General features: G+C 48.8%; 11 protein-coding genes across 11 annotated transcripts; 4 read left to right on the top strand and 7 right to left on the bottom strand.

Annotated features, from left to right (window-relative positions):
• Positions 1 to 127: 127 nt before the first annotated feature.
• Positions 128 to 1,559, top strand: BJ212DRAFT_1453593 (putative RAD1 protein). The gene is made up of 6 exons (XM_041338846.1): positions 128 to 410; positions 468 to 578; positions 629 to 929; positions 982 to 1,111; positions 1,163 to 1,287; positions 1,340 to 1,559. Exons 1-6 carry the CDS (start codon positions 185 to 187, stop codon positions 1,467 to 1,469), a joined length of 1,023 nt encoding a protein of 340 aa, XP_041199122.1. The 5' UTR covers positions 128 to 184; the 3' UTR covers positions 1,470 to 1,559.
• Positions 1,560 to 1,733: 174 nt separating this feature from the next.
• Positions 1,734 to 3,177, bottom strand: BJ212DRAFT_1475238 (uncharacterized protein; the record flags this gene model as incomplete). The annotated part of the gene is made up of 2 exons (XM_041339211.1): positions 1,734 to 2,774; positions 2,827 to 3,177. 2 exons carry the CDS (start codon positions 3,175 to 3,177, stop codon positions 1,734 to 1,736), a joined length of 1,392 nt encoding a protein of 463 aa, XP_041199121.1.
• Positions 3,178 to 3,375: 198 nt separating this feature from the next.
• Positions 3,376 to 5,121, top strand: BJ212DRAFT_1443902 (imidazoleglycerol phosphate synthase; the record flags this gene model as incomplete). The annotated part of the gene is made up of 2 exons (XM_041337891.1): positions 3,376 to 3,495; positions 3,547 to 5,121. The coding sequence occupies 2 exons, from the start codon at positions 3,376 to 3,378 to the stop codon at positions 5,119 to 5,121; spliced, it is 1,695 nt and encodes a 564-aa protein (XP_041199120.1).
• A 532-nt stretch (positions 5,122 to 5,653) lies between these two features.
• On the bottom strand, positions 5,654 to 7,056 carry BJ212DRAFT_1258431 (Pal1 cell morphology protein-domain-containing protein; the record flags this gene model as incomplete). The annotated part of the gene is made up of 3 exons (XM_041329937.1): positions 5,654 to 6,645; positions 6,696 to 6,871; positions 6,932 to 7,056. The coding sequence occupies 3 exons, from the start codon at positions 7,054 to 7,056 to the stop codon at positions 5,654 to 5,656; spliced, it is 1,293 nt and encodes a 430-aa protein (XP_041199119.1).
• A 470-nt stretch (positions 7,057 to 7,526) lies between these two features.
• BJ212DRAFT_1260039 (fatty acid desaturase-domain-containing protein) lies at positions 7,527 to 9,305 on the top strand (the record flags this gene model as incomplete). The annotated part of the gene is made up of 5 exons (XM_041330082.1): positions 7,527 to 8,315; positions 8,372 to 8,390; positions 8,443 to 8,464; positions 8,514 to 8,910; positions 8,940 to 9,305. The coding sequence occupies 5 exons, from the start codon at positions 7,527 to 7,529 to the stop codon at positions 9,303 to 9,305; spliced, it is 1,593 nt and encodes a 530-aa protein (XP_041199118.1).
• A 278-nt stretch (positions 9,306 to 9,583) lies between these two features.
• Positions 9,584 to 10,378, bottom strand: BJ212DRAFT_1295200 (ribosomal protein L13e; the record flags this gene model as incomplete). The annotated part of the gene is made up of 4 exons (XM_041332297.1): positions 9,584 to 9,616; positions 9,670 to 9,846; positions 9,902 to 10,296; positions 10,357 to 10,378. 4 exons carry the CDS (start codon positions 10,376 to 10,378, stop codon positions 9,584 to 9,586), a joined length of 627 nt encoding a protein of 208 aa, XP_041199117.1.
• Positions 10,379 to 11,744: 1,366 nt separating this feature from the next.
• BJ212DRAFT_1510159 (uncharacterized protein) lies at positions 11,745 to 13,652 on the top strand (the record flags this gene model as incomplete). Its single annotated transcript, XM_041341639.1, has 5 exons — positions 11,745 to 12,113; positions 12,172 to 12,206; positions 12,260 to 12,516; positions 12,567 to 12,618; positions 12,672 to 13,652. The coding sequence occupies exons 1-5, from the start codon at positions 11,990 to 11,992 to the stop codon at positions 13,650 to 13,652; spliced, it is 1,449 nt and encodes a 482-aa protein (XP_041199116.1). The 5' UTR covers positions 11,745 to 11,989.
• Positions 13,653 to 14,193: 541 nt separating this feature from the next.
• Positions 14,194 to 15,025, bottom strand: BJ212DRAFT_1475232 (uncharacterized protein; the record flags this gene model as incomplete). The annotated part of the gene is made up of 5 exons (XM_041339210.1): positions 14,194 to 14,421; positions 14,475 to 14,561; positions 14,614 to 14,660; positions 14,718 to 14,855; positions 14,929 to 15,025. 5 exons carry the CDS (start codon positions 15,023 to 15,025, stop codon positions 14,194 to 14,196), a joined length of 597 nt encoding a protein of 198 aa, XP_041199115.1.
• A 1,171-nt stretch (positions 15,026 to 16,196) lies between these two features.
• Positions 16,197 to 18,917, bottom strand: BJ212DRAFT_1258506 (TFIID and SAGA subunit; the record flags this gene model as incomplete). Its single annotated transcript, XM_041329943.1, has 8 exons — positions 16,197 to 16,311; positions 16,363 to 16,778; positions 16,838 to 17,184; positions 17,238 to 17,377; positions 17,430 to 17,922; positions 17,974 to 18,273; positions 18,331 to 18,409; positions 18,462 to 18,917. The coding sequence occupies 8 exons, from the start codon at positions 18,915 to 18,917 to the stop codon at positions 16,197 to 16,199; spliced, it is 2,346 nt and encodes a 781-aa protein (XP_041199114.1).
• An 81-nt stretch (positions 18,918 to 18,998) lies between these two features.
• BJ212DRAFT_1316587 (ATP-dependent DNA helicase) lies at positions 18,999 to 21,994 on the bottom strand. Its single transcript, XM_041334212.1, has 15 exons — positions 21,824 to 21,994; positions 21,717 to 21,774; positions 21,619 to 21,662; positions 21,392 to 21,570; positions 21,259 to 21,343; positions 21,173 to 21,205; positions 20,980 to 21,125; positions 20,649 to 20,926; positions 20,335 to 20,596; positions 20,268 to 20,280; positions 20,026 to 20,217; positions 19,895 to 19,976; positions 19,803 to 19,837; positions 19,607 to 19,751; positions 18,999 to 19,553 (listed from the first exon to the last, which is right to left on the bottom strand). The coding sequence occupies exons 1-15, from the start codon at positions 21,890 to 21,892 to the stop codon at positions 19,084 to 19,086; spliced, it is 2,091 nt and encodes a 696-aa protein (XP_041199113.1). The 5' UTR covers positions 21,893 to 21,994; the 3' UTR covers positions 18,999 to 19,083.
• Positions 21,995 to 23,650: 1,656 nt separating this feature from the next.
• Positions 23,651 to 25,724, bottom strand: BJ212DRAFT_1475229 (ferric reductase NAD binding domain-containing protein; the record flags this gene model as incomplete). The annotated part of the gene is made up of 8 exons (XM_041339209.1): positions 23,651 to 23,662; positions 23,720 to 23,812; positions 23,868 to 24,097; positions 24,156 to 24,320; positions 24,374 to 24,683; positions 24,745 to 25,235; positions 25,289 to 25,559; positions 25,614 to 25,724. 8 exons carry the CDS (start codon positions 25,722 to 25,724, stop codon positions 23,651 to 23,653), a joined length of 1,683 nt encoding a protein of 560 aa, XP_041199112.1.
• Between the last annotated feature and the right edge of the window lie 123 nt (positions 25,725 to 25,847).

Below are 25,847 nucleotides of genomic sequence, written 5' to 3'. Positions count from 1 at the left end.
CATATTTGAGTGATTGTACTTGCAAATGCACCAGACCGCAAGTACTGTGTAAATGAAAGTGGACGCAGCCACTACGCGACCACGTGACACAACGCGTCCTCATTACATACTATGGCTGCGCCGCCCCAACTGGCTCCCCACTCTTTCCCACTATACAGTGCTTGTTTTCTAGCAGAAAATAATCATGTCTCAATCATCTCAGAATGAAGAAGCGCAGGAGGGCGGCCTGTCCATGTCTGGCCCCCTCATGGTCGGCAAACTGGAGGAAGCCGGAATTCACGCCAATGACATCAAGAAGCTCTCCGATGCAGGACTCAACACTGTCGAGGCCGTCGCATTCACGCCTAAAAAGAATCTGATAGCAATCAAAGGCATTTCAGACGCGAAGGCAGACAAGATCTTGGCAGAAGGTGAGTGCCGAGATCCTGACATCATGCGATCACTGTCTGATAAGTCACATCATCCAGCTCAGAAAATCGTCCCCCTTGGCTTTCAGAGCGCCACTGAAGTTCACGCACGGCGCTCTGAACTCGTTCACATCACGACGGGCTCAAAGCAGCTCGATGCTTTACTCGGAGGTGACAATTCAGCATTCGGAAAGCATGATTGTTTTCTCACTTCTTTACAGGGGGTATCGAGACCGGTGCCATCACTGAGCTCTTTGGAGAATTCAGGACCGGAAAATCACAACTGTGCCACACATTGGCAGTAACATGTCAACTACCCGTGAGCATGGGCGGTGGCGAGGGCAAATGCCTCTACATCGATACCGAGGGCACCTTCCGCCCTGCTCGTTTACTTGCAGTCGCAGAACGCTATGGGCTGAGTGGGGAGGAAGTTCTGGACAATGTTGCATATGCGAGAGCATATAATGCTGACCATCAGAACTCCCTTCTCACTAGCGCCAGTGCGCTGATGGCAGAATCAAGGTACGATTCGACTATATGCACATTTTGATGGTGTTCCTCACAATCTTATTAGATTCTGCCTTCTCATCGTCGATTCATGCACGGCGCTCTATCGCACTGACTTCAGTGGACGGGGTGAACTATCGGCGCGCCAGAACCATCTCGGTAAATTCTTGAGAACTCTCCAACGACTTGCAGACGAGGTAGGAGGAGAATTAGCCTGTATACATCTCCGTATTCATTCCGCGAAACAGTTCGGTATCGCTGTCGTTGTCACAAATCAGGTTATGTCCAATCCGGATGCATCAGCAGGACCATACGCAGGCAATGAGAAGAAACCCATAGGAGGAAATATCATGGCACATGCTTCCACGACCAGGTGCGCATTCATGTTATCATCAGTTGGTGCATTAATCGAGCTGTCTCATTAGGCTACAACTCAAGAAGGCCCGCGGAAACACTCGAACTTGCAAAATATATGATTCGCCCTGCCTTCCTGAGATGGAAACTCACTTTGCAATCTTGTCCAGTGGGATCGGCGACCCCGAAGAAGAGACTTGAGTGATAATACCTTCACGCAATTCGGAATTCTTGTAGCATTCAGTTTTTCTATCACTATCAGGGGAGCTTTGTAATTGATTCTAAAAAGACATTTTGGTGTGTGAATGGTTTTATTCTGCCTTGGAAATACGTAAGATACATTTCTATTCGAAAGATAGAATACCAGTTGAGTGGGACCTGTAAACTTATACTGTGGGTGGAACCGTCCGTATCTGTCAATGATTGAATGGAGCTTCGGATCTACAAATGTATACATTCCCACCATCAAGCCAACAAGCGAGTGAGGATGTTCGCGCTTGTGTGATTGATCATTTCCCGTAGCTTGTTCACGTCTTGGGGGCTGACGTCTGCGATATCTGCCAGCAGATATGCGACGTCACCCTTCGAGTCCGAGTACTGCTTCTCGACGTTGTATGGCGAGAGGACCTCGTTGACCTGCTTCAACACGCCGGGCTGATTGCTGTGAACATGGCAAACACGGACATGGTTGCCCTGCTCTGCGGTGATCGCGCGGAGGTCGACTTCGGGGAAATTAACTGCCCCAAGGGTAGAGCCGTAATTCAGGTACCGAGAGAGAGCAAGAGACACTTCCTCCCCAATCATGCGTTGTGCTTCTTCTGTTGATCCGCCGATATGAGGCGTGAGTATAATGTTTGGCAAGCTGCGCAGAGTGCTTGACCATACGTTAACCTGATCGTCGAATGGTGCCCCATTAGACCCCGGCTCTTGTGGGTATACGTCTATGGCTGCACCAGCGAGATGGTTCGACTGGAGGGCTTCGATGAGGGCTGGGATATGGACGACACGCCCGCGAGCGTTATTGATAAGGTAGGACCCCATTTTCATCTGCGCGAGCTCCTGTGATCCAATCATATTGATTGTCTCAGGGAGCTCTGGAACGTGTAGCGTGACGAAATCAGCTTCTGCCAATAGCGTAGGAAGATTGTTAACTTGTCGAGCCGAACCAAGAGGCATAATGTTGATGACGTCGTAGAAGATGACACGCATGCCAAGGGCTTCTGCAAGGACCGAGAGTTGTGATCCGATGTGCCCGTAGCCAATAATACCCAACGTTTTGCCTCGAACCTCCCAACAACCTTTCGATTGTTTGTTCCAGATTCCCTGGCGCATTTCATGCGAGCGCTCGACGAGCTGCCGCGAAAGCGCGATCATCTCGGAGACGACAAGCTCTGCGACGGAGCGCGAGTTTGAGAATGGAGAGTTGAAAACAGGAATCCCGGCCTTGCTGGCGGTGACTAGATCAACCTGATTCGTTCCGATACAAAAACAGCCAATCACAAGAAGCTGGAGAAGGCGGCTTAGAGGTGGCCTTTATTGGGAGGATACAAGGACGTACCTTGTGTGCAGCTTTGATGACCCGTTCTGTGATCTTGGTCTTACTGCGTATACCTATGGCATGATACTGGGAAATTTTGTCTATAAGCTCATCTTCAGAAAAAGCTTGTTTATAATGGTCAACATGAAAGCCCTGCGCTTGAAAAGCTCGGACTGCATCCTGACTGATGTTCTCTAGGATCAACAGCTTCAGATCGTCGTTGTCAACTGGGTGCAGAACCTTTGGCTGTCTGATGGCTGGGATTGAGTCTCGCTTGCGCAGCCTGTCATGAAGCGTCTGCGACGATGAAGGAGAGATAGAAGCAGCTACGGCTCTTGGGGATTTTGAGGGGATGGCAAGTGGGGGAGTCATTATGAATGATTGGAAGTAAGGATGATCCATGACAGTCTGGATACACCCTCTTATAAGGTGTTGATTGATGAGCAGTGAGGAGTCCTATATTTACAATATCGGGCGCTTGTTTCATCATTACTGCAAATTTTTGATCATCCTGATATGGCAACTCGCGAGTCACATTTCATGATCGAGTCAAGCTTAAGCTCGTAAACCATGGCACTCTTTCTCCTTGACCATGGTGCAGGTAACGTCCAGAGCCTGGCTAATTCAATCAAGAAACTTGGTTATGATTTCTCGTGGATATCCAGTCCAGACGACTTCCACAAAGCATCTGTATGTCACTACCTCACTATGCCCATCTGACCTTGATTCATCTCCATGCAGATCCTCGTATTTCCAGGGCAGGGTGCTTTCCACACTGCGATCGAGTGTTTGACAGAGCGTGGTCTACTCGAACCCCTCTATGACTACATTCAATCTGGCAAGCCGTACTTCGGTATATGTATTGGGATGCAGGTCCTCTTTGCATCATCTGCAGAATCCCCATCAACGCTTGGCCTAGGTCTTATACCCTGTCAAATAGAACGATTCGATGATACCACTAAACCAGTTCCTCACATGGGCTGGAATACCGCTGAACCCATAGACCCCGACACTTTATCCTCAGAAGGTGTTTCTTCTTCAGATCACTACTATTTCGTCCACTCGTATCGTGCCAAATATGACCCAGAAGGCAATCCCGAGGCTGCCATGTGGGCGCATTCAACTACCCAATACGGGCAGGAAGTGTTTATATCCACCGTTCGAAAAGGCAATGTATTTGGTGCTCAATTCCATCCCGAAAAATCCAGTGTTGCTGGACTCACTGTTATCGACGCTTGGATAAAGCAGTCTTTGGCAGGTCGCATACCAGCCGAACCATCACCTCGGATTCCACGCCCTCCTAAACCGAAACACGGCTTCACTAGACGCATCATCGCTTGCATGGATGTTCGTGCGAACGATGAAGGCGATCTTATCGTGACTAAAGGGGATCAGTATGACGTCCGCGAGAAGTCTCTCACATCAACGCCACTATTAAACGCCACTGCTGTCAAAACTGCCGGCGCCGTCCGCAACCTTGGAAAGCCTGTCGCACTAGCAGCCCGCTACTTCGAGTCAGGTGCAGATGAGCTGTGCCTCCTTAATATCACTTCCTTCCGTCACTCCCCCCTCCAGGATCAGCCAATGCTCGCAGTTGTGCGGGCAGCAGCAGAGTGTGTATTCGTCCCGCTCACCATCGGAGGGGGTATCAAAGATACAGTCGACCCTGATGGCACGAAACGCTCTGCTGTCGAGGTCGCTGGTGCATATTTCCGAGTCGGCGCTGACAAGGTCAGCATCGGTTCTGAAGCAGTCTATGCTGTCGAGAAAGTTCGCTCAGCGGGCGGTATATTGGACGGCAGCAGCGCCATCGAAACTATTTCGAAGGTATACGGCTCTCAAGCCGTCGTCGTTTCAATAGACCCCAAAAGAGTATACGTCGATCCCGCCACATATGGCGGCCCCTACAAGGACGAGCTTGTGTATGGTCGACTGGATGGTCCCGAATATGAGCGGGGCAAAGCTTGGTGGTACCAATGTACCGTGTCAGGTGGTCGTGAGACTCGCCCTGTGTCAGTTGTGCAACTTGCACAAGGTGCACAGATCCTTGGAACCGGCGAGATCCTTTTAAATAGCATCGACCGCGATGGAACAGGCCTCGGCTTTGACCACGACTTGATCGGGCTCGTGAAGCGCGCAGTGACTATTCCTGTTGTTGCGAGTAGTGGGGCAGGCACCAAGGAACATTTTGTGAGCGCGTTTATTGAGACGGGCGTGGAAGCTGCTCTTGCCGCTGGGATATTCCATCGGGAGGAAGTTGGAATACAGGAAGTCAAATTAGCTTTGAGGCAGGCGGGTATCAACGTCAGATCATGAAGAAGATATCTAAAATTATAGACGAGCTGTTCATATTGTAGCTGTGATCAAGGGGTACGGTACTGTGTGATCTTCTATCTACACTTTTCCACAGAAGACTACCGTGAACACACTTGAGAACCAACGATCCTGCAGAATTGATCGGGACATGTGTGTATGCGCCTGCGAAAAGCGCTTGACAAAATTGCCTCAGGGTATTGGCTGCCACTGCATACTCTTACAACAGGAAGTATGGTAGAAAAATGCAGAGTAGATAAACCGTCTCGCGAGTATATGTAGATTTTTACAAACACCGTAATGGATACAAGCATGGGGTCAGGAGCGTCGAAAACGAAGGGGGAAAACACAAAACCGATTGCTAGGAATATCTCGTCCAGGCTTTGGACGAGAGAAGAGAAACAGAACAGCGATCATGGCTGTAAAACTGCAAGAAAAAACAACAACTAGAAGGGTAGTCTCAACAAGACATACGTATGGCTAGCGGACGAGTGAAGAATCATACTCGAATACGTCTAGGAATCGAGAACTAGGCTCATTTGGGGCCCCTGACCACGTCCTTCACCTTCTTTAATAAACTAGTTTTTCGCCCAAGGCCGCCCAATGGCGGAGAACTGGGTGCGCCATCAAAGTATCCGCGTCTGTCTTCGGCGGACGGTGTGCGAGTTGTCGCTGGAGCATAAGGAGTGGCAGGTAGTCGTTTGTCCCTGCGCGGATCATCGACGTACACATATGTTTCATCTGAAGGAGGTGAAGTGTTTGGACGACCGGGACCATTGGGACCGTTGGAGAAGCGCCCAAGAAACGAATTTTGTGATCGATGTGTGGGCCGCGATGGTTGGTAGGTATCCGGATTGGGAGAAGGAGGCTCGACAGTCTCATCAAAAACCACGGGTACATTTGGGGAGTCACGCATTTTGCGAATGCGCTGCATCAATGATTTGGTGCGTTTGGGTACTCCTGGCAGTGACGGAGAACCCGGTGCACTGTCATAATCAGTATTCTGGGCTTCTGGCACAAGAATAGGCTGCGGGGGCGGGATACCAGCGCGTTTGGTGCGTCTTCCTTCTCTCTCACCGCCACGCTCCCGGTCGCGGGCTTGCATCTGTTTCATGTCGTCGTCGAGGTACTCCCTATAGACATCACGGAGGTCACGCCCGTCCTTGGAGCGCTTACCCAGGGAGTGTCGCGGCGTGCCGCTCCGTGACCCGTGACCCTCCCTCCCGGCGTATATTGAATTAGACGGAGTATCACCATCACGTCTGCCAGTGCCCCCGCCTGCAAAAAATTCCTCGTACGGTTCTGGCTCATGGATGCCCCAGGCTTCTGCAATAGCATCGACTTTCTTCTTTGGGGGATGGTAGGTAGTAGAAAAGGCACCCTTGTAAGCGTCAGGTGAGGGGTAGGGGGATTCATTGGATAGCGCCACGTCTGCCCCTCCGCTGCCCCAGGCAAGCATAGGCGCTTTAGTTCGATGGCGGTTACGAGACGGAGCACAAGCGTCAAATGGACCATCATGATGGAACACTGGATATAAATGAATAAACGGTAATTTAAGGGGCCGAATAAGAACGCACTGGGACCGACGCCAGTAAAATCAAGTCTGTCTATGACGTCTGCATGCATGGAGCCTTTCTTGCCTCGTGCCTTGCCCTTAGCCTTATCAAGGGCATTTGCTGTGTGAAGGACGGAGTCCTGGGATAATGAACGACGACCAGTATATGTGGGACGTGGTGGGGTATTTCCCTGGGCACTGATAAGTGAAAAGATTGGCGTCAGTGAGAAAAACGGATGAGACTTATCAAGGACATACGTTTGACTTCTTCCCATTCTTGTGCGTGAAGACTGATCCGCACCTCTGACCTGAACAGTGTCCCTAACAGCCTCTACGATTGTATTATCGCGATGTGGGAGAGATTTGGCTGGAGATGGAGCCATCCTGTTGTATTGGGGATATTTAGGCGGGAGTTCCGGGGGAAGGCGGGGAACAGGCTTTGATGGGTAAACTGGGTCTGAGAAGGGGTCTGAATGAGATCTGTGGCGGGCTCTATGTTTGGGCGGTTGGGTTGGTCCTCTTGATGGTATATGCTTGCTAGCTGGATTATTGGAAGTACTCAACAAATGTGAACTTGCCATGTCGTCCGTGTTCACCTGTTGATACGCCCGGGCTAAGCGTTATTTACTTCAAAGAAGAATATTTAATGATAATGCTGCTCGTCGTCCGTAATAACGAAGGTGAGCGATTGTGGACGTCGACGGGAACGATGCTGTCACCCAAGGCTATGTTCGCCTTATTTATACTTGCCAACTTTGTTCGGTGTAATGTGTTATCCGCTTTCAGTCACTTACGGTCAAATTTTGAAAGCAGCTCCTCATCTACTTCCGTCACCTTGCAGCAACCTGCTGCTATGGGTGCAACAAAGAAGGAATGGACCAGAGAGGAAGTCGCAGTCCGCATTCTTGCAGGCGAAACACTAGTCGTCTACAATAACCAGTTGCTGCGCATCCCCCAAGCTTGGTTAAACGCCCATCCAGGTGGCTCCCTCGCAATTCTTCATTTCGTAGGACGCGACGCCACTGACGAGATAGACGCGTATCACTGTGACCAGACTCTTGCAAAATTAAAGTCTTATGTCATTGGCACAGTCGAAACATCGAGCGGTATTTGGGAACCTCTTGTACCCCCGATCATGACTGGTTGGGTCCGGAAATTGACTTGTGATGGAAAAACCGCATGGCATAATGAAGCCACTCCACTACCACCTTCGAATATCTCCTCCGAGATTCTCCTGGTCGAACGTGACTCTTGCCTCCTTGAGACTTCAGGTCCCACTCTATCTCATTTGGTTCCCCCTCCAACAACACTTTCCTTGAAAGACCAAGCTCGGCATTCTGCTGCTTACAAGGCGTTGCATAGTCGTATCATCGATGCCGGTCTTTATAACACGCGTTACATCACTGGTTATGGCCCAGAGATCGTGCGCTATCTTCTCCTCGCTGCATCATCCGCAGTAGCTTACTCCCATGACTGGCTCATTACAAGTGCTGTGTGCCTCGGCCTTCTATGGCACCAGCTCGTATTCACCGTCCACGATTTAGGACACATGGGTGTCACTCATGATTGGACCAAAGATCGCCTCATTGCTATTTTATTAGCTGATTTCATCGGTGGTTTGAGTGTCGGTTGGTGGGTTGACGTAAGTTCACTTACTTTTCCCACGTTCACTCGCTCAACACCTGTTGTATCTTCAAGAATCATAACGTGCATCATTGTGAGGCTTCGATTTCCAACATATTATGGTCCAACTACTGATACTTGCTCAGTGGTCACGAATCACCCTTCGCAGTAAGTTCGATGGCTGTTGTGTAGACATCTGAAACAACAACCTTGATAGTGATCCTGATATCGAGCATCTACCATTCCTCGCAATCTCAACCGCGTTTTTCAACTCGTTATGGTCGTCGTACTACAAGCGAACCATGGTCTTCAATCGAGTTTCCGCTTTCTTAGTCTCCTTTCAACATAAGCTCTTCTACATATTGCTTGGTTTTGGCCGCTTCAATCTATATGCCAATGCATATACATTCTTGTGGCGCAAAGCCTTCGATCATCGAAGAGCGAGAGGTGGCCGGTGGTCCTGGTGGCTCGAAGTTATCGGCGTGCTCTTCTTCTGGTGCTGGTTTGGAGCAGTCCTGAAGGGATGTGGATCATGGAGTAGAGCCATCACATATCTTATGGTTTCACATGTCGTCACGAGTCCTCTCCATGTCCAGGCATGTGACTATCTCGACGTATTTCCCGTTCATTAATTTGGCCACAGATCGTTTTATCACATTTCTCCATGTCTACGGAGGATTTGGGGCCGGTGGAATCATTCCCGCACCGTCAGCTTCGAACTACAACAGACGTTATATGTCCCCCTCACCTTTCATTCATGCATGGTGGATTGCATCTCCAGGTGACTCATCACCTCTTCCCGCGTCTCCCACGACACAACTTGCGCGAGGCCAGCGTCCTGGTAAAGGAATTCACCAAGGAACAAGACCTTGTGTATGCCGAATTCGGATTTATTAGTGGGAATGGAGAAGTGCTGGACGTGCTCAAAGGTGTGGCGGATCAAGCAAAGATCGTGGGTATGGTCGCCGATCGCGAGATTCGGGAGGCGATGGAGAAGAAGGTGCGATAAGCGCATGGGACTCTTCGACAGAGGCATTACTAGATCCAACCGTAATCAGATACCTGCGGCATCTTCACATTTTGATACATCATGACAACATAGATAGAACGTGTGGTCGAAACATTGAAGTTGCTTGCGATTTCGATGCATTGCAAAACAGTCGTGTCCATGAGTATACGTAACGCATGTGATACCCTAGGTACGACTTGTCGCACCCGGCTTTTAAGAGCATATAAAAGGTAACCAGGAAGCATGATGTAGTGTAGTAAGACATAAAGAAGACAAAACTACTTCTTCTTGTTTGCCTCCTCCTCCTCCTTCTGCAAAGATTAAATTCGTTCAGTAAAATCACGACAGCCGGTGAACAACAAACCTTGGCAGCCCGGATTTTGCGTACACCCTCATACCGAGCATCAGCTCGTGCAACGCGGAGGGTCTTGAAAGCCTCAAATGATCGTTCGTTGTCTGTGATTTTACGGGGTGCTTCGTGAACGTAAGGTGCAGGAAGAGGAAGGTGCGTGCGTGTGATCTCAGCCTCGAGATCGGCACCCTGTTAAGCAAAAATCAACACCAATCCAACATTCCAAGGGCGAGCCACCACACACAGTCGAGTCACCCTTCTTGGGCTTCTTAGCATTCCGAGGGAAAACGATCAGCTTGGCTTTATAGGCCTTCAACCGCTCGACATTCAGTTTCTTCCCCTCCTCGCTCAAGTTCCTCCTCCTGTGGTCAACGACGATACCAACACCAAGTGCTTCTTTGCGGTTGATACCAACCTCCTTCAGCTCAGCAAGGGTGAAACCGCGGCCCTCGCGGACCTTACGGTTGTAGCGGACGGTCTGGGCACGAACGGCGGGGCGGAGGAGAGTGAGTGGGCGGACACCAAGGGCGGCAGCCTTGACCTTGCGGGCATTGCGTCTGCGGAGTTTGCGACCGGGCTGATCGAACCAGGTGCGTACCCGGCGCTGCCAGTCTTTGCGGAAATGGTTGGAGTGAAGTACTGTGCACACATAATGTCAGATCGGACGCGTCGAAAGAACATTTTCGGTGAGGTACGGACCGTTGTTGTGCGCGAAACCCATGGCTTAGTCTAGAGTAAAAATTATATTGTCAGCGCATTGGCTTTGCGATTTGGATACGTGTAGATTCATAGTACATCTGACAGCATATGGTCGAATCCAGCTTTTCCACCTGCCTGTTTGCATCATTTTCTCCAATAGATCATATGCAGCAAATGTAGGCCTACGCATAGCAGAACATGCAATGGACGAGCATACTCACCTTGAGGACGGGCTTTCTTGACGCTGAGGACGGCGAGCAGCTTACCACTTAGCACAAGATTTGGACTTCGGCGATTGCCGTGTGTTGGTGCGGCGATTGATTTTAGAAGTTAATCCTCACGTGGACTCCATCCGTCGTTGTCGCGATCGACGCGTTGATGCGTGACGGCTGCCGCATTGAATTTCCGTGAGATATCCACCTCCTCTCACGCTCTGGAGCTCGCAGCAGGTTCTCTATCGTACAATGCGACACAACAAAAGTAATTTCTTCAGCCTTACAGCTCGCAGAGAAGGCAGTTGAAATGAAAATTTTCAACGATCAACTATCAGAAGCGACTGTGTTCAATTTTTGAGGTCTGTTTGAATACCTTTATCTGTGTCATTCTGAATTCTCAGGTATCACCAATCATTAGCCGCCTGGACCCTGATGCACCAACCGTGGCAAACCCAAGCTTTGGGTACATGGTTCGGACCCCAGGCCTATGCTCCCTGTGAATCGCATGGAGTACAAGAAACTCTTCGGAAACTGTGCCACTGCATTGTAGCCCGCCTTCACAGGTTCTAGCCTGACTGTTGTAGGATGTGCATATTTTGCCTGCTGGAGTCTTATCAGGAATTCGACCAGATATAACGCACATAATCAATACACTGTGGTCACGGTTTCCCAAAATATTTCCTGGTCGTATCACAACTTGTATCAATGTTTCGGCAGGCGATACGGAGGGGACATTGAGCTGTGCTTAGTCGTCCTCCCTCCGAATCAAATTTCCCGCTTCCATGCTCAAGTACTGCACACGGCAGACAACTTATGACGCACGTCATTTATCGATGTCTCCTGGTTTTCAACACCGCTCAAGGCTGGTAACCAGTACCCCCATAAAATGATGGACCTCGTAGCCACAGGAACGCGCCGTCATATAAACAATTTGGAGACCACGAATCAGAAGTTACCATTCAAGTGCCCGTGCAGGATGACAACTGAATATCATACTAAAGCAGTGCGCCGCTGCCTTGCATCCAAGCAGTCCAATCACTTCTGTGTCCATTGTGAAATATTAGCACCCATTTGCTCTTAAAAATGATTTTGAGATTTAGGATTCACTGTGCTATATATATAGTGTTCTCAAGCGCTTGTAGGATGTATGGCGATATGTGATGTCAATCAAGCTTCTCAAGACAACGAGCTAGTCTGCAGTATGCTCGTTTCGATTTTTTCTCATGGTTGTGCCGTACTAGCACTTACTGTCAATGCCTAGGCTGACATAAGCGACTAATTGACATGAGGTCGGCATTATGTGGGCCTAGTATTCTGCACTTTACTCCCCTCTGCACAAATTCTGTCAGTGTTTCGAGATATTCCTTGGCTGGGACTGCGTCCGTGTCTTGCTTTACCCCTTTCTTCATTTTTCGAGCATGCGAAACTCACCCCACCTTCGCTCGTTTACGTGCATAATTTCTTTTTTCTCAGCAGTGCACGCATTCAGTGTAACGGTTGGGACTCCAACTCAATGCGACGATCTTTCTGTTTCATGGACCGGTAAGCAAGCATCTAACATATTTTATATACTCCTGCTGAACTTGGTCTCGATCGTCAGGTGGTCAAGCACCGTTTGAAATCCTCTTGACCCCCGTTCGTCGGCGCTATCATGCGTTTCGATCACGCATTAATCTCACGCCTTCTAGGTTTTCGAAGTACCGCGGAATATATCAGTACCACCATCGGCCTTCAGCAATGGTAAAGGCTCATATACAATATCGCAATTACCATTTTGGAATGGAACACAGTTTCTACTCACTATGTCTGATGCCACTGCATTTGGCTCAGGTGGAACGTCACCCGTCTTAAAGGTCGGTAATCCTGTTGCCAAGAACAACTGCAACACTACAGGTCCATCTGTGGATTTCACGTTTAATTTGCCAACATCACTCCAGCAATGCAAGTAAGTTTGATCGGCCTACCTTTTGTGACTTTGACCTACCATTTCCGTAGCGGGTATATCTTTGATGGTTATGACAATGCCGTCCAACCCATTACTATTACGGTAAGATCACCATCGACTCTATCATGATGATAGACGTACTTAGCTTTCCATAGACACTTATTCCTGGTGGAGAGTCTCTCATACTTTACCCTCCGACTGGCTCCAGTTATACTTGGGTTGCGGATGTTAACGCAGGGACGACCCTCGTATTTGTGATGACAGATTCTCAGGGTAGGCAAGGTGGTAGCTCTGACCTCGAGACGGTGGCACTTTCGAACAATGCCACGTGCCTCAGCTCCAACTCACCATCGTCAACTGCATCTGTGCCTTCATCCACCACAGCATCCACCACAGCATCCACGTCAGCTGGCGTTTTGCCGACGTCCAATTCATCAAGCAGTAATACTGCTACTATCGCCAGTGCAGTGATTGGCTGCGTAGTAGCCCTCGCTGCGTTGGTCTCGCTCGGCATGTTCCTGTTGCGCAAACGAAGAGCGTCTCGCTCCCCGTACGTCATATCTTCTTCGCAACGCCATTCACGTCGACTCCCATCTACGGATCTCGATCATGAAGGGAGCCAATATGGTCATGTTCCACCAATTTACCCATTCCCATACCAGGCAGACTCTGTTAGCCACCTTGCTCCACCCATTCACCCCGCGACCCAATCACACCTAACCAATTCATCCACTGGCAGTGTTGCGCTCAACGACCCTCACACACCATTTAGTCAGACAATGCATTCGCGCCAGATATCTAAGTCAGACAGCTTCGCTGGGTATGGGGATGCTGGAGGTTCATCTATGTCATCTGCTGGCAGACGAAAAGCTGCAATGGCTGGCCAAACAGCATACAAACCCTCCACTCGGTTCATCTTGCATACTGATGTGGAGGATGTTGTGCCGGACGATAATGGCGTCGTAGAACTTCCGCCGCAGTATTCAGAGTATCGGCGACCCATTACCAAGCAACCTGAGTCTGTGCCAAGACCAATGTCATCACACTCTAATTATTCGGGTCCGAGCGATCTAGCGTATGCTAGTAGTGCATTTGCACCCACTTCATCACACTCTCCTTTGCCACCTCATTCATGATGCACAATTTATGTTGTCAGTGTGCACTCTTGTCTCCTTCGACATGTTGTGGACAGTTTCTTTCGTGAGGCGTCTTGTCTTCTATTTCTATTGCTTTTCAGGCGCTTCGTTACAATCGTTATTTAGACTACTTATTTATGCCCGGCACTACGCTCGGCATCCACTCCCTTCGCATTCGTGATATTTTTTCCTTCGGGACGTCGTCACCGGAGGCCATGCAATACAAGATTTGATACCTGTACCCAACTTGTGCTGGAAATTTTGGTGAGAACAGACAAGCACATTGTGCGTATCTTGGGACAGGTGTTTGATGGGATGAATATTAATGCCAAGTTGCCAACATATATGTGGTAAACAAACACATCAGTTTTGTCTAAATAGTACATGCTCAAATTCAGGCCACCAGAATAAGAAGTTGTCAGGAGGTAGTGTCTAGAGTACAATGTGCATGTTACTGCGCACCTTCAAGGTTGCGCAGTGTATGGTCGTTGGTCAACACGCCGTTACTCTGTCTAATCCATTGTCAAGAAGTGAACTGCGTTCATGATTCTGGCACGTCATTGCCAAGATGGTGTTGTTGGAATGCGTCGATCATTGCATCCTGGTCCTTACGACGCCTATGTCTCCTGCGCCTATCCTCTTTAATGACACGCTCAATGCGCCGACGAGACTTGGTATGGGTTCGTGGATCAACCACGGCGAGCCTGCAACGATAGCATGCTAGTTCAATGCTTGCAAGCAGGCGAAGCGTTTCGGTATTGTTCACAGCCTGAAATTCGGTATGAGCTTGGTATGACACGATCAAGGAGGACAGCCAATCACGTTCAAAGACCACGAGATAACCCGAGAACCCTCCACGCAGCCGACGACAACGAAGTTGCCGCGTTTTTCGGCCTGGAGCTCGGACACCTGTGCCAAGTTACTTAGCTTTATTACAATGTTAAAGTAAAGTCATTGCTACCTCTCCGAATGCGACCAGCACCTTGCTAGATGTCAACGAGCGTACAACTGTATGGGGATATGATTAGAGATCGAACGTAATCCTGCGAATGAAACGATGCTCACCGACACGAGAGGACTGGCCTACGATTTCCTGTGACACTAAAGCACGACCGAGATATGCCCATGAGTCCTTTTCAGGTCGACGAATATGCACCTTGACTTGGATATCTCGAAACTCGCGGGCAGGCGGGAGGACATTGGCTATTCACCAAAGGAGAAGTCAAAAACATCACACTTGAGCGCAATCAAATACTTGGTGAATCACTGTACGTACGCATCAAAGAGGAAGTATATTCACTCTCGGTACTAGGCAGCCGCGGCGCTACCTGTACGAAGGAGCTGCTACCTTCCATCACGGCATCATTATCCATTATGTGTATCTGCAGATTGCGGGATCAAACCAAATTCAACTCATAATGATGCCAGACAAACTTCTGTGAGTGAGAACCGTTAGAGTTCGTAGTTGCGTGCGTCTGGCGTGCAGTGGGGTCACGGTGAGGCCTCGGCTGAAAGGGCTATTACTACTGCACGTTCACGTGACTCATTATTGGTGCAATACGACTAAAAGATGCTTTGGGCCCATTGACAAGATCAACTAGTCAACATTCGCCACGACCACGACCTCCGTTCCACGACCAAAGATCACCGCGTACCTGCCGTATTCATCGTAGTTATGATCCCCCTTTGAATGTCTTTCAAGCTGGTCCTTTCTTTCCAAAGGCGCCCAAGCACACGACGAAGCGAGCCTTTGAGCCACCAAATCACTGTATATATACGAGAACTTGCGGGTGAACGAAGACCAAAACTGGATTGTATTCATCAATGCATTCGTCCAAGACACTCCGCCGCACACGCGTGCCCCGCCCGCTGACAGCAGAGCCTTCCGAGGAGTTCGAGGAACCATTGTCCTCTCGGTTTGCTCACGAAGATGAGCAACTTTCACAGAAGTACATGATACAATTGAACTACCTCGAGATAGAAAGGGCAAATAATAAGGTAATGTCACAATGAAATTGCAATGTCTCGTTTGATCGCTTACGCTATGACAGCACGACAAGGAAAATGAAGATTCTATCGAAAGTAGTCAGGGATCGACCAGTACTGAAGGCACATCTGGCACTATGGGGGACGATGATGAAGACCGCTCACGCAGGAACGGAGAGGGCGCAACAACCCCCTACTGCCGGAAGTCAGAATGGCCATGGCGCAAATATGGTCAAGGTGGAGGAGACGTATAGAAACATCCCCCAATGACATGAGGATTATCAAGCAATTCCTTAAGTACGTCTGCTACAGCAAGGATCAAAAGAAAGTGGTGATAACAGTTGGATGGGAAATCGGGGGTGGACAGCTGCAGTTTATCAAGACCTGGATTAAGTAGCATGAACATGAAGTAGACAACTGGCTGAGTGATTTTAAACCGTGTTGGCACGAATGGCTGCAGGAAGTTGACTATCATGGTTGGATTTAACGTGAATATACGAATTACTCCACATCAACATGAACAATCATGAACGTACAAAAACAAGAGTAGCAAATCAATTATCGTGAGTCAGGTGCGAGGAAATTACCTGCCACCAAGCATAAATTACGGGGGGTGAAGTGCACATTGGTGATGGGGGTTCGTTTGGTAGGGAACGTCGCGAGAAGGTCAGATCTGATGGTAATGTCAATATCAATGGTGTGGGCTATGTTGCATGGAACGAACGTTTCATTGTTTTCGTCGTCGATCGTCCGTGTGATAGGAGATTCAGTGACGCCACTCTCCCGTGATTTACCGGGCCCACCAGCTCCCCTCACGTCCCAGCAACGTACTGTCCAGTCTGCACCTCCACTAACAAGCATGGATGACTCGGCACTGAACGAGAGAGAGTATACAGATGCTGTATGCCCAGTCATTTTTTTGATACGACGTCCAGAGCCGAGATCCCAAAGATTGATCGCGAGGTCCTCGCCTGCGCTGGCGAGATATCGCCCATCTGGACTAATAGCTAATGTCGAGAGACTCCCCTGATGGCCGATGAAAACGCGAACGCAAGCACCGCGTTGAACATCCCAAAGTCGCGCAGTCCAATCACTGGAACCCGTAGCGAGGTATAGCGAATTAGGATGGAACCGGACACACTTGAAACAGCAGACATCAAATTAGTTATATAAAACTTATCTTCTGCGAGATCACTCACGTCCACGTCATTCAAATGCCCTGCATAGATTCTCAAACACGACGTACGGTCTGTTGACCATAACCTGGCAGTTCGATCACGGCTTGCTGTTGCAAAATAGATGCCCATAGGACTCCACTGAACGTCCCATACAGGGTTTTGGTGGCCACGAAAAGCAACGACATTCGTCATTGTGTCGAGGGACCAAAGCCGTGTAGTTGCATCTGCTGAAGCAGAAAGAAGGTATCTTGGGGGCGCTGCTGATCCTCCCAATGGATCGAAAGACAAAGAATACACAGGACCGCTGTGGCCGACAAGCTTTCGGGTTGTATTTCCTTCTTTTTGCTGTATTTTTGACAATGATCCAGCTAGCGTTCGGATAAACATCACCGTTGTCACTCATCCAACTTAAGAGACTCACAATCCTTCACTGAACTCAGAGAGAAGTCATTGCGTAGTCCCTTGAGTTTTTCGTTCTTCAAGCTCCATAGACGAATGTAGCTCTCAGAAAAGCCGGCCGCCATCAGAGTCAAGTCAGGTGAGAAGGTGCAACACGGCGCACTGCTCAAAATATCTCGTTAGGGGACGCGCTTAATCTGTTTCAGATACTTACCCTTCTCCAACATCATGTAGCGTATATGCGCAAATGCTAGGCAAGCCACGCGCACGGGCAGCGCCTCCTTGCACCGAGTTCATATCAACAGAACTTAGTGCAGAGGGCTCAAGTCGTATGCGTTTCCTTGCATCCCGTACTTTCTCGACCTCTCTTTGAACATCAACCGTTTTAAATGACTGGGGATACGGAAGCATGTCTGATTCAGTGGGTGAGATAACTCCCGGGATAGCTGGGGGCCTCAGGAATTGCAAATCATATTGAGCATTGGGATCGCGATCCAGTACAGATTGTTCGCGTATGACGCGTTCAGTCTCCGCGCGCAACTCTTCAGAGATAGGGGCAGGGCCAAGTTTTAATTCGCCTTTGGAGGCATTGAATGCGTGAGGGTTAGGAGTGGCAGAAGCGCTTGTTTGTGGAATGAGTTGCGATAACAGGCCAGTCGATTCTTCCCATGCATTTGGCGAAACTGCTGTAGCACTCGCGGAAGTTACTAGCCTAAGTTTGAGCTCATATACATTGCTTGAAAGGCCAAGAACTTTACCGTCAAAGCGAAGATGGTTGTTCACCACTCGCATTATTGCTGCTCGGCCTCTTTTTCCTTTCTCGCCGGAGAAGCCATCCCCTGCGCCAGAGGCTTCACCTCCAACTCCTTCTGTCAGCCATCCCACCAGCAAGCTGAAACCTGACCGACTCATTCTGATGACATATTTTTCATTCTTGAAGCGTTGTGCATCGTCATCATTCTGAACATGTGAGGGAAGCAGGAGAGTCGATAGATGATGTAGAGTAGCGTGATGCATCGGGGCTAAAGACGGCGAATACGTCCCGTAGAAGCGCAGTGCTAGTAAATGTAGAAATGTCGGTCGAACGTATGCAGTAGAAGACTTGCTAGACATACCAGCCTCCTTGAATCCTCGCTGGACAAGATCCAGATGAAAATGGCAAAATATGGGAAACAGGATAGGTCGAAATTCGGGCTATTTGACCAAATTAACCTACATCTATTGCAGATGGATGCTCTCAGAGTACCTTGTACATGTCAAGTGAACCTTCAACCCATGCTTCGAGCTCTCGGAATCCTTCCTCCTTGTCCGTTGGATCAACAGACAGTATCTCTTCTGCACCAACAGTCCCAAGGCTGGCAATCAAGTTCTGTATACTCGGCGGATTTCCCATCGCCGTGAGTTCCTGTAGAACGTTTGCACTTTCCTTCAATACATTGTCCCCCGGGCGCGATGGCTTTTGTGCATAAACAGCAAGAGTTTTGATAAGGTCCTCAGCAGATACTGTCTTCCCAGACTCATCTACGCCCCCACTTTCAAGTGATTCGTTAAGAGCCCTTTCTGCATCCTTGTGTCCTCGAGAGCGAAGATACTCCAGTACCAGACGGTCGATTGAGCTTACGTTCTGGGTGACATCGGGCGCACTGGCGTTAACTGGAGAAACACCTCCAGAGGACGAGGCTGCAGGCGTTGCAGCAGACATAGCAGTAGCCGGCTCGGTGTTCGGTCTGTGATGTTAGAAATGATCGTCTGTGATGATATCGCAACGTCGCGGTCCCTAATGTTCAATGAACCGAAGTGCTTGATTACGTAATCAGATTATAGTACAGTGATTGTAATTTAGTTTGTCTGTTCAACCCCGTGAATATTCAGCCCCTTCGTGCTCTCTTGGTAGCGCCTCCTCTTCCTCCGTTCGATCCTCCGCGGCTGCAGGAGCCGTAAGAAGCCGACTGCGACACGGGACGCTTGTTGTTTGCTGGCGTCACGGTAGGGTCAGCCTTCGCGTATTCTGCTTTTGCGCATTCTTTGTCGAACGCTTCTACCAGAACATTAAAATCAACTTCTACCATACTTCCGAACAGCGGATGACTGGTAGACCACTTTCCCGCTGTCAATCTGGGAGAGGTAATGCCGAATGCCATGCGCGCGAGGAGGCGAGGATCGTCGCGTTCGGGACATGCGTTCAGAATAGCCTTGATCTTAATGGGATCAGGCCGAGTGGCAGTCCCTGACTCGAAAGTTATGCCTTCGCCCGTTTGACAAAAGCTGCACGATCCGCACAAGGCAGAAGGAATGGCCGCATCATCCCCGAAATATGAAGCAAGACCCTGTGCTATACCTATACTCCGGACATAGGCAACCGATATGGCTCAAAAAGCATTGTAGACTCACATTCGTCATTGGTAGCGAAATTAATCACCCGTCGGAGCTTGACTATAGCCTCCTCCTCTTTATCAAGCATGCGGTTGTACATCATCTCGGCGACATTGACTATTTCTTCCTTTTCCTTCGGAAGAGGATTGAGTATCTTATATCGCTGCAGCGATCTTTCAGTCGACAAATTGCTGGATTGATCGAATATACTTACTGCTCTAACTTGTGAAGCCTTCACATTAGCCCAACCTAGATAACAAAGATATAAGTTAGCACCAAGAAATGTTGCAGCAAAGGATCCCATACCGCTGAGCTCCCAATCACTTATTTTTCTCGCGAGATCTCCGCGATCCTGGCCTGACTTCTGAGCCGCAACGACTACATCGATCTGTGGCAGTTCGTTAGGGGGAAAAACCACGGCACTTACCAAGGCATACCTGATAAGCCAAACTGCGGGGGCTCCAATACATTTTAATTGTCTTTGCCGCCTCGGAGTTATCACCAATTACTTTCTGCCAGCCGTCGGCTGTGCACGACGATATATCATACTGAGAGTATAATGGTGTCACAGCACGGATGTAATTGTAGTCGAGCTCGAGTTGTGCATAACATAAGCCCAGGACGTTAGGCTGCAAAAAGTGAGTGACGATGCAAATTGACAAACAAAATATTTTCGTACGCGAATATCATACCTGCAAGCACGACAAGATGAGAAATCGCCGTTCAGAAGAGACTCGATTGCTTACTCTCTGGATTGTTGGTAATGGTTGAAGCTCAACGTGCCATCCCTATCAGGTGCTTTGAGCGCTACTTCCTGGAGCCATAAGTGGATGCTCCTCTTGCTGCACGTATCGCCGCGACAAAATCCCTCCAAAACAGGGATATCTGGCGCAGAAAGGAACATCAAGCACGTGGACGGTAAACCGTCGCGTCCTGCTCTGCCAACTTCCTGACTATAGTTCTCCAGAGTCTTTGGCATAAACAGGTGAACCACCTGGCGGATGTTGGCTTGGACCAGTCAAGGACTGGCACCGAAATTTGAAATGAACAAACAACTCACCCTTATCGATTCCCATACCAAAAGCAATGGTAGCACAAACTATACCTTTATCTGATTCCATAAATTGCTGTTGGACACGCGTACGCTCGTCGCCGCCCAATCCGGCATGATACACCATTGGTTTCATTCCATGAGGGCGAAGACGATCGGCAACCTCTTGTGCGTGCCTCTGCAGGGTCACATATACGATTGCAGGTCCAGTTCGAGACTTCAAGAAAGGAATAAGAGTATCAAGTTTTTGATCTAGAGTGCTTGCGACTTGAACTTGCAAAGCTAGACTAGCATTCAGAACTATGATTAGTGGGGACAATGGCAACGCGAGAGCACTTACTTTGGCCGGTACACTGGGGTGCGAAACACGCCTTTCTCGGTATCAATGAAGAATGATTTACAGATGTCTTCTGCTACATTTGGAGTAGCAGTTGCCGTCAAACAAAGGACACGCTCTACATCCATTTCTTCTGCAAAACGCGCAATCTACACACGCGTGAGTACAAAGCAGAACAGGTGCACGGCACACTTACCTTTAGATACTCTGGACGAAAGCTTGCACCCCACTACAACTCATTCATGAATGATAATGTCGTGCAAGTTATCCATACCAACACACCTGTGAGATACAATGCGACTCGTCGATGGCTAGCAATGATATTTTAACGTGGCTCATCATCGTAACAAATCCTTCATTGTTCAGCCTAGAAGAGATGGTCAGCGTGACGCATGAATCATGCTTGAATGTGAACCTTTCAGGAGCCACATAAAGTAGTTTTAGACGCCCCGAGACAACCTCTTCTTTGACCCAGGCTGATCGTCCTGCACTCAAGGTGCTGTCCAGGTTTGCAGCTTTCACTCCACGATCGACTAGGGCATCGACCTGATCCTTCATCAGAGCAATGAGAGGAGATATCACTAGAGTCAGCCCCTGTGATAATGTCAGTGGTGTCACACTCAGGAAATGTAACTATGTTACTGGAAGGCATAGTGCTGGAACCTGATAGGTGAGACTTTTCCCCCCTAAGTGATAGGTATTAACAACGACTGGTCTTCGAAAAAAAAGGGTCGCATCACCTCCCGTGGGATATAGAACGAGTGCATTCTCATCGTCTACGATCAGGCGCTTAATGACCTATGCAGAGTATCAGTGTCTGAGTTTCACGTGTGACGTGAGAATTGACCTCTGCTTGGGACAACCTAAAAGAGGGGAAACCCCATATATTTTTCAATACCCTGTGCGCGTCATCCATTTGAATTCGAGTGTGCCTATGCGCAAATATTGGCCTGACGAAGGCGCAGCAGCAGCTGTGAGCCTTTACGTGTACCGTGACCGTATCGTGGAACGGGCAAGGAATGACAACGGAGCAGGGACGGTTGTTTACGCGTTATTTGGTAAGTGCCATTTTTGGCACTTTCTTTCCACACTTTCCATTACTAGCCCAGAGGCCACAGCTTGTACAGTATCAAGATCACTTTCCTGTGAAGTACGCCGTGCATTTTTGGCATACAGGACGCGACCGTGTCCACTTGCTGAGGTGTAGCGATGATGGGAGTCTGGACTCTGCTCGTGGCTGCAGAAATAGCACACGTCTAAGATGTCCACAGTTCATCAAATACAAGGCAGTGATAATTAACCTTGAAGGAGTTCACGGCAGCTCTTTTGGTTCAGAAATGGAACGGGAACTGGTGAGTTCCTTGAGACGGTTGATCGGTAGTATTGACATTGACAGCAAAGCGCTCAGCCAGCGCGAGTTTCAAAAATCAGAAACTTTGATCAAACTAGAGAAAATACTCACCCGTGGGGATGGAATCGGTACAGGCGCTGCTGAAAGGCGCTTCCTATGAATTCCCGACGTTCTATTTTTTTTCTACAGGTGCATGCAGAACAATATTGTTTCTATTCACTCAGGTGGAGCACCGAGACAACTTTACCGGGTCATTACCATTGATAAGAAAGAGTGATTGGCACATAAAAGAAATCGTGATCAGGCCGCAGTACTTTCGGCCATCAGGTATTTTTGGTACATGCTTAGCTCTTCGGACACAGGGTACAGGTACAATACGTACATCCGCGCTCATCGGCAGGAGGACCACAATAATGCTGAATGCTCTGCAAGTTCGAAATGCCCATCATATGTCAAGAAGCTCTGGGTATGCAGAGGTACTCAGCTACCGAACACAATCAGCCATCTGTTACCCGGTTCACCGACAACACGTTCCACAGTTGCGGTGATAGTGGCACAGCAAGTCACATCAAATGAAATCAAAAGGGTCCACCTCTATCTTCCAGCTCAGACACAAAAACTCCAGCCAGCGTCGAGAAACCAGTACTCTTCCTTATCCATCACGTTCAGGCGACCTTTGATTATAGATCTTATCATGGGCGGTGACGATGGCTTTGGACCCTCACCTAGTACTTAGCAAGATTGTCAGTGCTAGTAATGCCGCCAACACTTTCGGGCGCCTCACCTCGCCGCTCATAGCACTGCGTGGCTACCTAACGAGGCCTGTGTTTAATCTTGTATCGAAGGCATCACGTTTCTCAGACTCGATCATATTCCAGGACCGTCAAACTATTTCGCAAATCCATCGCTTTTCATTGGCTTCCTAAACAATGGTATCAGACGGATATATTCCCTTTACTGCATCATCTCAACGTTCGTTCCACCTCTATCGGCCTCTATCGCCAGACTATCGGCCAGCCTGCATGATATCTGATACCCCCCCGCTAACTCAGGCCGACTCTCGAGATTTTCAAGCATGCTTGAATAATAACTTGGAACTTATTGTTGCTAACAGCAAGAACACATGGTGATGTGACCTCACGATACAGTTCAACGAGTAACCACCTGTAACCACCCGATAAAACATACGTTTCAGATACATACTCTCAAACACACTACAGACAAAATAGCACCATTACAAATTGACTACACAAGACTCTTCTACAACGAACTTCACAACATCAATTACGACCAAAGCAGCGATCCTAGAATGACAGCAAAAATTTAGAAGTGCTCCTGTGAATGCATATGTTTAACATTGGAATTAAGAATGAATAATGGAGGAAAACAGACCTTGGCAAACGTGAACTCCACATTATTGCTACTGTGCATGAGAGTTGCTGCCTTGATAGATTTTGCGAGAACACCCGGACCACAGAAGTAGGTCTGCGAGAACAACCATGAGAATGATCAGAAAGAAGACTGAATCCACCAGACTTACGCCAACTTTGGTCTTCAATTGTGCACTGCTACCAGGGAGGTACTGACCGATCTCAATTGCTTCCCTGATCCTGCGGTAGATGCTCTTCCAGTCGGGGCGGCCGAACATGGTGCGAGTGCGAAGCAGTGTGAGAGGATCATAATCGGCACCAGCATCGTTGACAGCAATATTCCAGAGCATATCTTCACCGATCTTTTGAGTGAGGTAGATGTTGATGTGGAGGAAATTTGCTTGATATCGTATTTGAGCTGAATATTTCCTGGATGAGGAGATATTGAAATGACTCACGGTCAACTTGAGCTTCCTCGACCTCTTGCAATAGGCTCTGAAACCAGCCGAACGAGGGCGCATCACGACAAACCCAGAAAAATTCGACCCTTCGGAGGGAACCAAGATCGCCTTTCTTTTGACGGTACCAGATATGTTTGAGAATTGACGCAAAGGGAGTAACACCTAAATAAATGTAATTAACAAGTGTGAGCGCAAAGTCCTAAGTCGTTTCTTACCGATACCAGCGCCAATTAGCACAGCAACCTCGTTGTCGAATACATCCTCAGCAGGAGCGCCATAAGGCCCGTCGATTCTAACTTGAGGAAGTGGGCGGGAAAGAGTGGCGGGATCAAGCTCGACATATTCACCACGAGTACCGCCATACTCGGTTTCATCTTTTTCAACACCCTTCATGGCGGCTTTTGTCATTGCAGCAACCACAGATGGACCGCAGCCAAGCCGCTCTCCTAGGGAGTGAGTCCAATCACCGACCTGGCGAATATGAACGGACACATAGGGGTCTTCTGGAGCAGAAGTGATGGTGAACTATATTTTTGCGGCGGTCAAAAAAAGATGAAAGCCAAGCGGCGAACTACTTGTCACGCACGGGATGCCACTGCCATCGGGAAACTTCCGGGACCTGAATGAAGAGCCACTGGCCTGCCGTATACTTGAAACTAGGTTTGATAATCCGCAGTTCCATGGCTCCACTAGGATGAACAAGAACTTTGGACAGCCTTGTTGCCCTTCGAGCGCGATACTCCCGATACATCCTCTCGCTGAAATAAATAATACCAGGCCAAATGGTGAACCTCCAGCTCTCGTAGCCAAGACAGTGCTCCGTAGAGTAGAAGGGAAAAGTGTAAGTGTAGTCCGGATTTGTAGAATCACGGACGAAGCAGCCAGTGGCGTGGGTATAGAGGCCAATGAAGAAGAAAAAAGCAAGGTGATGAGTGTACCAAAAAGCTTCGAAACATTGGTTGCGGATCTTGTGGTGTGCAGTGGTATACATGAGGACCATGATCAGGAGCATGAAATGGCCAGTTATACCGCCAGCCTGTGTATAATGAATCTGCAACGCATACTCCGGACGAACCTCTGCAAAAAAATTAATAACGAGCGCTAAGTCTGAAAATCAGACCAGCACTCACGAGTGCGTTCGACGTTGAAAAAGTTGACATAATGGGCTGTAGTATGGACCATTGCCCAAAACGCCATCGAGTATGCGACCTGTCTATGGAACCAGATGTTCTCGTCGGCGGGGAAGAGCCACGCGAGCTTGGGGCGAACAACGCGAATGATATTGCGCAGCATGGGAACCAGGAGCAGTCCCGCATTAAACGCAAGGGTGAGACCAGCACCACGCGACGTCCAGACAGACCACTTCAAACCATTGAGAGCAGCCAATTTATTGTCGGTAGCCTGTTATATATACAGTGAGTAATTGTCGAATCTGGTGTGGTGGATAAGGCTTACTTGTAAATACCAACCCAGAGCGAAAAGGGTGAGTTGGACACCGTAGAATATGACATTAAAAACAAGCCTTCTCGGGTTGAGAAACTCGCTCTGAAACCAAGATTCACCCATGGTATACTATCAGATAGTGTCGGGAAGTGGGCAAAGATAGAAAAGTGGGACCTGCCCAATTGAGTGTAGGAGAGAAAGACGATAAAAGAACAAAGCGCCAGAGAAGGGATTTAAAAAGCGAAC

Source organism: Suillus subaureus (assembly GCF_016647635.1).
Source record: "Suillus subaureus strain MN1 chromosome Unknown BJ212scaffold_2, whole genome shotgun sequence".
Classification (NCBI taxonomy): domain Eukaryota; kingdom Fungi; phylum Basidiomycota; class Agaricomycetes; order Boletales; family Suillaceae; genus Suillus; species Suillus subaureus.
The sequence above is the reverse complement of the archived record's forward strand: the minus strand, read 5'-3'. Positions and strand labels throughout refer to the sequence as shown.